At 39.6% G+C, this 10,562-nt stretch overlaps 3 protein-coding genes across 6 annotated transcripts; 2 read left to right on the forward strand and 1 right to left on the reverse strand.

The window, feature by feature from the left end:
• Positions 1-183: 183 nt before the first annotated feature.
• Positions 184-2,635, reverse strand: LOC119196668 (cytochrome c oxidase subunit 4 isoform 1, mitochondrial). 2 transcript variants are annotated; one of them, XM_037452571.2, is made up of 5 exons: positions 2,507-2,635; positions 1,681-1,757; positions 925-1,089; positions 640-771; positions 184-492 (listed from the first exon to the last, which is right to left on the reverse strand). In XM_037452571.2, the coding sequence occupies exons 2-5, from the start codon at positions 1,754-1,756 to the stop codon at positions 356-358; spliced, it is 510 nt and encodes a 169-aa protein (XP_037308468.1). In that variant the 5' UTR covers position 1,757; positions 2,507-2,635; the 3' UTR covers positions 184-355. The 2 variants fall into 2 exon arrangements, with proteins under 2 accessions (XP_037308468.1, XP_037308459.1); XM_037452562.2 differs by having other exon boundaries at positions 2,503-2,629.
• emc8 (ER membrane protein complex subunit 8) lies at positions 2,583-5,701 on the forward strand. 3 transcript variants are annotated; one of them, XM_037452536.2, is made up of 6 exons: positions 2,583-2,684; positions 2,953-3,153; positions 3,424-3,500; positions 3,583-3,652; positions 4,339-4,433; positions 4,565-5,699. In XM_037452536.2, exons 2-6 carry the CDS (start codon positions 2,977-2,979, stop codon positions 4,722-4,724), a joined length of 579 nt encoding a protein of 192 aa, XP_037308433.1. In that variant the 5' UTR covers positions 2,583-2,684; positions 2,953-2,976; the 3' UTR covers positions 4,725-5,699. The 3 variants fall into 3 exon arrangements, with proteins under 3 accessions (XP_037308433.1, XP_037308422.1, XP_037308413.1); XM_037452525.2 differs by having other exon boundaries at positions 2,663-3,153; positions 4,565-4,728; positions 4,851-5,701; XM_037452516.2 differs by having other exon boundaries at positions 2,663-3,153.
• Positions 5,702-6,591: 890 nt separating this feature from the next.
• Positions 6,592-9,670, forward strand: gins2 (GINS complex subunit 2). The gene is made up of 5 exons (XM_037452549.2): positions 6,592-7,011; positions 7,261-7,375; positions 7,831-7,930; positions 8,086-8,212; positions 8,561-9,670. Exons 1-5 carry the CDS (start codon positions 6,922-6,924, stop codon positions 8,687-8,689), a joined length of 561 nt encoding a protein of 186 aa, XP_037308446.2. The 5' UTR covers positions 6,592-6,921; the 3' UTR covers positions 8,690-9,670.
• Positions 9,671-10,562: the final 892 nt, after the last annotated feature.

A 10,562-nucleotide genomic window follows, 5' to 3' on the forward strand; every position in this document is an offset into this window, starting at 1 on the left:
CGAGGTCAAACAGATCACATGAATGGAAATGCATTAAGTTGCAAATGGTAAAAAACTCGTACAACTTTAGAGCAAAATCACTCTCCATATTTGGGGTGAGGTAAACTGCTTCCTTGTTCACATGTAACCGTCATTTCATAAAAATGATTACATACGTAAACACAATACAAAAAAAGAGATTAATTCAGCTTAACCATTTTTATTTGTATTTTTAGAATACAGAACGACCGTAAGAGGAAGGTGCCTTCCAAAATGCAGAGACTTGGGTAATGTGGACAATTGATAAATACAGAACGATTTGTATTCTTGTATCTTTGAGTTGGTCTGCCTTTATCTCCAAGTGTGTCCTGGTCCTTTACTTTTTCCACTGCTTCTTTTCATAATCCCAGTTGGCTGAGAAGCCCTCAATAGGATTCATTCTCATGTCCAACATCCTTTGCAGCTCCTTCTGTTTGTACTCAGGATCAAATGTGTGTGGCACGGGTCCATACACTGCAAAGAAGTAAATTGTGTTAAGTGGTATGCTTAATTCGACTCCATTAAGCAAGTGTAATACAGATGATTGCATTCCTCTTAGTTTGAAGGGAAAACACAGTTGGCAATTACCAATCTTGCCATTAGATTAGATGGCATACATACCGTACTTTCTCTGCCAGAGCACAATCAGGCCAGTGAGGCCAAATAGGAAAAATATCCCTGCAACCACACTTTTCCACTCTGCCGAATCCTGGTTCATCTCAGCAAAGCTCTGATGGAAGCTGATGCGGTACACTGAACATTCAAAATAAAATCTAGGTGATTACAGTTGTAATAGAGGAAATATGAAATCACCATTAACGCATTACAACATGAATCAAACATTTGATATTAGAATAAGTTTGAACCACAATTATGAATGTTAAAACAAACTCAGTGCCGTCATACATGCAATCTTCTCATCAGCTGAGAGAGCAGCCCAGGAGCCCTTCTCCTTCTCCTTCAGAGATGCCTGGACTGGACTCAGGTTTTGCACATAGCAGATATCTGGGAGGGGATTCTCCCGCCTGTCAAAGTAGGCAGGCAGAGTGTAGTCCTCTACCTTAGCAACACCTGCATGAGATGACAAAGAATGCCGCAACATATAAGTTTCACTATCACATAATGCTGTAATTAATGCAAACCAGGCATATCATTTGTATTACAAATATTAAATGTTGCATTGCCGTGGTATAACAGTATGCTAATAAAAACATGCATCAGCTGTGTACTAATCTTTGCTGGTGGCTGGTAAATAGGTCTCAGCTTCAATAATATACAAGCAAAGTAACAGATTTACATATATACGGTGTCAGGTAGTTAAGAAAGTGTCTAAAAGTATCTTCCTACACACTAAAAGCTAATAACATAATGGAATTGTGTCGTTTGTACTAACAGAAAGTTATGTTTATACCAACAAGCTAACATCAACCCAATACCTTGGAGGGAAACAATTTCAATAAATTATAGCCCTGCTTTAATAACATTTGTTAATGATTTTGCTTTAAAATAAAAAACATACCAAAACCATTTGTAGATTTGTGTCATAATCCCAGATTAATGATCCTCATTGGCAGTTGATAGGTAATAAATAGCAAGACGTTTCCATCATAAAAAACCCTCTGATTTACCCATGAAAATAAAGTCAGTATGGGTCACTCTTACCATGTCCCCCACGAACACAGACAGATGTGCAAATGGCACGTTTGCCAATAAGGCGGAGGGCTCTGGAGGCCAGCATTCTGTGGATAAGGTCATATGAAAGAGGTTACCAAACTTAAATATATTTAAACATGTATGACAACATAGCATATGTGTGCTGGTGTCCACATATATAGGATATTAACTTAACTTCATAAACTCATGTTAACATAAGTTAGCAGGTGCTGGGTATTTTAAGAACAGATATTGGGTATTTGACAGATGTATACCGGCATTCAAACTAGGTCACTTTGCTTGCACAAAACTTTAAATATATATATTTATACGTGCTTTAGTTTAAATTCATAGATAGCAATTAACGTTAGGTTTAGTTCCGTCAATATTGTACCAAAACACAGGTCTACCATAAGCTACAAATGAAAGCTACGCGAATGCTAGCGTTAGCGTTAGCTGCAAAGACAAGGTCATCCCGTCCAGGAAAAACAATCACATATATAACGGTTCTATGAGCCCAAACTGTATAAGTACGCAATGCTTTCCCATTTGCTGAGATCATAGGTGAAAAAGAAAGCTAATTCAACAGATAAACTATCTGCACGACACATCCGCCATCACAAATCCGATGCTACAAGCTAGATAAAGCTACCCGGTAGGTGGCTCCGCTCCAATCCGACAAAGTCACTTGTGCACATTTGATTATTTCGGTTGAAATGGTGACTTCGTGTTGGGTCTTTACTTTTTTTCCCAATATGTACAACGTCAAAATGTGTGTATGTGGTAAAGCACGATGTAGTTAGAAGGATGTTGATTAAAAAATAATCCGACCTACTGTTTCTTCCTTGCTCCCGTACACCGATGCTCTGAAAGGAAGTATAACCGTCCCCGGAAATACGTAAGTCGTGTTACTAGGAGGTCAACAGACCGGATGGATGATGCTTTGTGTTCTCATTTTACGACATTGACAGTCCAGTTTACGGCACCACCGGTGCTGCAGAGGCGAGAAGAAGGTGGAAGCACAACTAGCTTAGATTTCGAAACACGGTTTTTAATCTCTCGCGCAGAAAGGCCGTTGTCATTTTTGCTAATTGTAAATCTTAACTTTATACGTTGGCGTCCGTCAGGTGTCAGTCAGGCGGATATCTACTTTTCTGTTGGCATTCACGTCAGCTAACCGTAGCATCGTGTGGTCACTCAACTTCTAACCATCTGTCCATTCTTTTTTTTTCTTTTTCTTTTACCTATTCCGGCGATTTTCTCCTCACCATGCCTATTCAGCTGACGAGTCAGGCTTACTGTAAGATGGTTTTACATGCTGCCAAATACCCTCACTGCGCCGTCAATGGGTTGCTGGTGGCAGAGAAAATGAAGGAGAAAAAGAAAGACACCCACGGGGAGCCAGTCTTGTGTGTGGATTGTGTGCCGCTGTTTCACGGCACTCTTGCTCTGGCACCGATGCTAGAAGTAGCTTTAACACTGGTAAGTAAAACGCCGTGTACCGCGTGGGTTCACCTTGTTCTGACCAATGCAGCGTGATACGCAACTACTGCCAGACAACATATAACTTAATTATTGTTCAATGCTGCTCTTGTTCTCTCAAGGAAGGTTCAGTCAGAATCAGTGTATATATAGAAATATAGTTCATAGCAGTGCCGTCTTGGAGTGAGTTCCCCTAACAAAGTGGACTTATTTAGTTTATCTGTTGATGTGACTGTGTGTCTCACCTCTGCTGTTCATGTCGGATCTCAGATTGATACTTGGTGTAAAGAAAATAATTACGTCATCGCCGGATACTATCAAGCCAATGAACGCACAAAGGATCCAAGGTACGATCAAAAACACGAAATGAACACCAACACCCTGCTGAAAACCATGCCGCAAACTACTTTTAATTATCCCCTTTTTCAGACTCAACCAAGTGGCAGAAAAAGTGGCTGCCAGGATTTCTGAGAACTTCAGTGAAGCAGCCATTGTTATGGTAATAATACTTTTTTTGCCCAGAGTGGTGTCACTTGACTATAAAGGTTTGGTCCATTTATCTGAAGTTGTGCAACTGCAGACAGATTTTTTTTTAAGCATACAGTGTACTTTTAGTTAAACAAATGTGTTTATCCCACCTTCCGTACAGGTAGCCACTGGTTTTGGTTCAGTATACTCAAATGAATTAATTTGTCACATCAAGCATTAAGTGCTACAATCTGAAGTTTGTTTTGTAGCTGCAGACCATTTTAAAGAGATAATTACAGAAAGTTGTGTTCAAACATTCTGAAAGCATTGATCTGAGTTTGATTTGTTTCTGCGTTGAGCCCGACCTCCAAATAGCACCTACGCTCTCACCCCGAAGACTTCACCACACAGTCTGTGCTCTTCACCAGATCATCATTCAATTATGGGGTTAAATGAATATAAAGCAACAATAGGTTGCATTCATAATGATATGTTCTGCTAATTGATTTATTTAATAATGTATAAAAAAAATGAGAAGATGCCGAGAAGATGTTAGAAAAATATCAATCTTTCAATGCTTTTAAAAAAAAAAAATGGTTAGCGTCACTATTAAGTATACGTCATTAGTAGTAGATTCCCTAAAACATGCCAGAAACCCGCCTGGTTCTGTAAAGCTACTCCTAACAAGTCTGTGTCTTTCTTTTTCTTATCCCTCAGGTGGACAACAGTCGATTAACAATGAGCTGTTTTGAGCCCATTGTGCACATCTACGACCATCATGAAAACAAGTGGAAAAGCAGAGAAGTAACTTTGTAAGTTTCTCATCGACGATGCAACCTCAAACACAGCGTCTGTGCTACAATCTCCCTGTTCTCTTATTAACTAGCAAAATAGTGGCGGTTTTCCGGATAATGTTTTCCGTTTTTTATTGTTTGTCTTCCAGTGACTGTTTTGAGGACTGGAGCGAAGCACAGAAGATCACATCTGCTCTGTTAGAGGGCCGGTCCTACGAGAACTTGATTGACTTTGACAATCACTTGGACGATCTGAGGAACGACTGGACCAACCCCGTGATCAACAAGTCCGTCCTGGATCTATGCTAAGCCAGTCAGTCCCGAGTGCAAAACACATAAAGAAAAATTTCTGCAGTTTCAGCATGCATGATGCTACTTATTGTGTAGCACACGAGTACAACAATACTGAACGCATGACCTTTGTTCCATTAAAAGCCCCTCCTCCTGAGAGGAACTTACGGAGCACTGACCGGTTAGGCCAACATCCCTGAAGTGCGAGAGCCATATGTGCTGTGCTGGCGTGGGTCCACCTTTACAAGGTGATGCTGAGGTGATGAAGGCAATTTTGTGTTTGACTGCAACTTTTGTGTGTGTGTGCGTTTTTTTTTTTTTTTTAACAATGGTTTGTGTTTCTTTATAGTTGTGTGGATAAACTTAAATTCTATAGCATTTCATCTATTATTTCCTCCTAAACAATACAACCAGTAGCCATACAGAGATCATACATTTAAGGAAATGAATGTACTACAGAGATGATTATAGAAGTGTGTTTTCTACCATAGGTGTAGTTTGTATAAAACCCCTAAATTAAAATATAGAACTGTATTCTGAAAGATTTTGTGGGCAGTTAATTAAAAAAAAAAGCAAACAATGTAAACCTTAGATGAACCACAGTCTTCTATTATCTTTGTCTTACCTAGTTTAATGGATATGACTTAAATTATTTATTTTTATGCAAACATTTCAATGATTGATGTCTCCCGGTACACTTAAGAGTTTAATTCTTCTGATTATACACATATTGGTGAATTGGCTTTTGATTGTTCAGAAATACATTATGTCAATGAACGCGTGCATCTATGAATAGTTTTTTTTGGGGAAACTGTAATTTACTGCTTCAAAGTTTGCTATTAAATAAGTTATGTTAAAACATTTCAATACTTAATGTTATGAAACAAACACTTTTCTGTTTCAAATTAAGCAGTAAGCGCCATAAAATAAAAGGTGTGATTGTCACATTTTTTGCATATGTTTTATAAACTGAATGTACAATGAAATCCCTTTTGAAACCAAATGTTTTGTCGGCTCAAGTCCTTTAGTAATTTATTTATTTATTATGTACCACTGCCTTTAACACTTAAAAGTTGACTTATTGTCAGGCCTCCAGGTTTTGGTTTGATTATTGGTGGTTTTATTGAAGGCTTTGCTGAATCATCAGCCACGTGTCAGCCAGGGACATGATAGTATGTTATCTTTTCTGAACCTGTAGAATGGTGAATATTTTGCATGACGGAATTTATATGAAAACCATGTTGTAAACTGACATGGTGCAGTAGAAACATTACAGGAAAAGAATGGCAAATAGACAGATTGCTTAACCTTAAAAAAACAGGTCAGAAAATATAACAACAAAATAGGAAGAAAGGAAGAGTTGAAGTGAACTGGATTTAAGTCTTTGTCACAGCAAAAGTCTGTCATTTCACATCGTACATTAAAAAAACCTGTAGGGCTAGAATTCTCGTTAAAATGTGATTTCGAGCTTCCAGGACTGCCTTTTAATATTTATGATTTTCATGGCCAACTGACACACACAGAGGAAAAGATATTAACCCATAACTTCTTCGTGGCTACATCTTGTGGATAAACTGAACCATTGCTAAATGGTCCTTTTGAACAGCAATGCAGTTCATTAAAGTGTTGACAATATTATTGTGAAATTAAAAAAACAAAACAATAAACCTATACTGTTAATCTACAGCAGTATAGGTCAGGGGCCTTTCACGACATTGAATAATAAAAAATACATAAATAACAAATCATCAAACTACTATTTACCATAATGATAAAAAAATGATAATAAACCTTTCTCGAAAGGGGACATTCATTCAAGTACTGATATACGCTTCATCACCTGGTCACTACTGCCACCTAGTGGTGCTTACCTGCGCTATCGTTATGTTTCTTTTTTCCGGTCCAGACAAATAGAGGAATGGTCAACGTCGTCATTAGATGAATAATTAGAATAATTAGCATCCTTCAAACGGACAAACTCTAAAGATACCACACGTATGTGGAGAAACTCTGAAACGACGTACGCGCACGATAAAATGCCAAGAAACCGACGCGGTTAAAGTGAAAATGGTCACCACGTGACAGGCAATGACGTAGCTCGCTCGTCCTACGTGTTCCGTGTACGTTCGTGTGAGCTCCAGCGCGGGAAAAAGTAGACTACGATGTCAACTCGGGTAAAATAATTTAGAAATTCACCTCATCTAGCCGATCAGCTATGGATCCCTCGGAGGTCGAGTTCCTCGCCGAGAAAGAGATGGTGAAGATAATACCAAACTTCAGTTTGGATAAGATCTATTTGATCGGGGTAAGTAAGTAAAGTAAGTGCTCACAGCAAGACGTGGTTCTTACACGTTCAAGCAGTTGGTGATGACTCGCTCCATAGCTAACGGTAGCTTCATCAAACCCGATGGATTGTCATACAATGTAGCATCCAGGCCTTTACCCTATCGATCATATGGTTCTGTATAATGAAAACTAGCAGCTAACATGTGTGTAATATTGAAGCTTCGAGGCTGCAACGCACCGTAGCGGGACGATGTCTTTCTGTCCTCAGGGTGACCTGGGTCCCTTCAACCCCGGACTGCCGGTGGATGTCCCCGTGTGGCTGGCCCTCAACTTGAAACAGAGGCAGAAATGTAGAATAGTTCCTCCAGCGTGGATGGATGTTGGTGAGATGTACAATGCAAACAACTCTGACCTGCTATCCAATAGCGTTCGGTGACCTATTGAAACCCAAGACTACATGGATTCTGTGGCTGCATCACCCATGGGTGACACAAATGTGGCTGAGCGCATCATTTCAACGTATTTTTGAATGCCTAATGCTTCTAACATCCTTGTTTTTGTTTTATCTCTGCTCTGTGGTTTCATGAGGTTAAATCTTTTAGCCTAAAGAACCATTTGAGATTACCCAAGTCGATGTGTGAATGAGATGATTTGTTCACGCCTGTTAATCATCGATAACATTTTTGTCATTATTTACACTTAAGCACAATAGCCAATGATTTAAAAAAAAACACATCTTTAGTGCAGGAAGCTGAAAAAAACTTGTAAGAGACTAATGTTTATGATTTATGGCATCTTGCAATGTGGTTTGTATTGAATGACTGTTTCTAATGTGCAGAGAAGCTGGAGGAGATGCGAGAGCTGGAAAGGAAAGAGGACGCCTTCACGCCTGCTCCCAGTCCTTACTACATGGAGCTGACCAAGCTGCTACTGAACCAGTGAGTCGTTTAAACTCCCACCCCAAGCAGAATCGGGACCTTCCTTCTTGTTGTGCTCACGTTGTTAATGGCGATGAAATGCTGCGGTAATATCTGTGTACGTGGAGTCTACATCACGTGTGTGTGCGTGTGTGTGTGCGTGTGTGTGTCTCTAGTGCGTCAGACAACATCCCTAAAGCAGATGAGATCCGCACGCTGGTCAAAGACCTCTGGGACACGAGGATTGCCAAACTCCGCCTCTCCGCCGACAGCTTCATCAGTCAGCTGGAGGCTCATGCGAAGGTAAAGTTGGCCGTGGAGGTTCACACGCTGGGATCTTCTAGAACTGTACCCACAAATCAAACAGTTCATTAGTCAAGTGGCAGAACATTATTCAGCTTTTCTTTTTCTTTTTTATTGAAAAGCCCCAAATTGCTTTTGTGCATTGTCTTTATTGTGGATTAATTAATTAAGAACATGTACAGTCCAATTTTAAAATACCCACCAGTGATTTTGTTGAAATTACAGGAACATTTAAACACTGACATTTTTGCGTTCTCTTCAAGAGTTTTATTCTGTGAAATTGAACAATATAAACATCCTCCTTTCTAAGCCCTCATTTTGTGACCTTGTTTAAATGTCTCTCTGTAGCTGGACAACCTGACTCTGATGGAGATCAACACCATACGAGCGTTTCTTCTCGATTCTCTCAACTGCATGTACAAACTACGTTCCAATCTGCTGCCTGGTTCAAGTAAAGGACAGGTCACGGACTATTGATCCCCAGGATGGAGGCAACCGCTTTGGATTCTGGACGTAGCATCGGATCAGCCTTGGACTGAAGTCTGTACTTTCTCACCAGGCACGCTGTGTGTGCTCTGTTTTTTTTCTCCCAAGTTTTATTCACAAGATGTATGTTAATAGATGATTGAGGCCGAATGACTTTAGCTGAGCTTTTTAAGGAGTTGTACATATTTCTTCCTCTATTTCTTTCTTTTGAATGGTTGCTTTATATGTATCTTGTGTTAAACATGTGTACATTTAATTGAATTAAGGGGCCTCAAAATATTAAAACTGCCACAATATTTGTGTATGTCAAATGAATGGGATTATTTCTTGGTTGTGTACAGAAAGTAGACTCATTGGTGGGATTTTAACTTTTTGGACAATTGAGAAAACCATACCTCTACACTAGTGGTTGGTCTACTTTGTTGACGAAAGTTAATTTTCTGTAGTAGAATAACATTTAGCACACTGCTTTGAAAAACAATTTATCTGAAGATATGCATAAATATCCACTAATGTCAACTGTTATAGGGACACTTCCCTCCATTTGACCCAAAATAAATATTCAAGAGTAGTCGGGAGCCGCAGCGCAACTTCTCAGGACCAACTCCAGCTCTGAGGCCAGTCCTTGAGGTCCACTGAAGACCTTTATAATCTAAAACCGGTGTCGAGTTAATGTGTGTTAAAGGAATGAAGAGATACTGCACGCCTACAGAGAATCTTTGACCACAGTAAAGCAGCAGTTTTAGCCTTCTGCCACCTCCCAGCACCAAAAACAGACAAGTTAATTTTTAACATTTTGAAATATTTTATTTTCTTTTTTGTCTGAAATCACAGCCATATATTCATAAATACCTAATTACTACATTCAACAAAGAATATATTACATTACAATGAATTCAAACAAGTACATTTTTAAAAACAAGATTTCACAGCATCTAGACATCCTCCACTGAGTGATGGGGCTATTGCGTGGGCCGGGTAAGACGCAGCTTACCTCAACATGTTCTGCTCTGTAAAAAAACAAACAAAACGACCTCCGCTTTGCATCCACCTGATCCTTTGAACTGGGCCGCATCTATAAAAGGGTGTTGTGATCAAATTGGTTCTCGGTGATGCATTTAGAATCAGATATTCTGTGTTGGTTGTTGGTTCATGCACATATTTGAAGAAGTGGACACTTGAATGTAAAATGGTAAGTCCCTGATCACTGGCGTTGTGTGTAAAATGTCCAATAAGAGGACTGCAACTCATTCACATGCTCCCAGATTCTGGAGGCACTTGTAATTACCATTCGCTATGTGGGGGGGGGTGGGGGTAGCTAGCTGTGCTTCAGTTCTTCTAAATTCCAATTCGGCACATTTTCTATGTTTTTTTTCTTTCACCCTGGAATATGGAAACTCTTTAAACAGACAATGTCCCACTGTTATAAATTGTGCAGCCGCTTCAATTCAGAACTATGATCTGCGGACCTCATTGCTGGCCTTTTGGGTCTTTAATCGGACATGCGGCCAAAGGCAGAGGCAGCAAGAGTTACAGGATAGAAAGTTGTGGCTTAAAGTCCGCTCAGAGCTGACGGGATGAGTTGCAGACGGGTTGTAAACTTGTGGGAGACGAGACCAATTCGATCCATCGGATTTAGTAAAAGGCCCCATTTCAAAATGTCCTTTTGTGATTTCAATTCATTATTTATACATGTTGGGAACTTTAGATAGTTGGAGTCCTAAAAAAAAAAAAAAAAAACATGGGCAAATGCAGGAAGGAGATGAATGGAATCAAAAAGGTACCAAGTAGTGGAGGATGGCTGTTCTGGTTTAAAGGTTTGGCTACCTAGTTGCAACTCCATTTAAAATCCAAAAAGCTACCC

Source organism: Pungitius pungitius, chromosome 4, assembly GCF_949316345.1.
Source record: "Pungitius pungitius chromosome 4, fPunPun2.1, whole genome shotgun sequence".
NCBI lineage: Eukaryota > Metazoa > Chordata > Actinopteri > Perciformes > Gasterosteidae > Pungitius > Pungitius pungitius.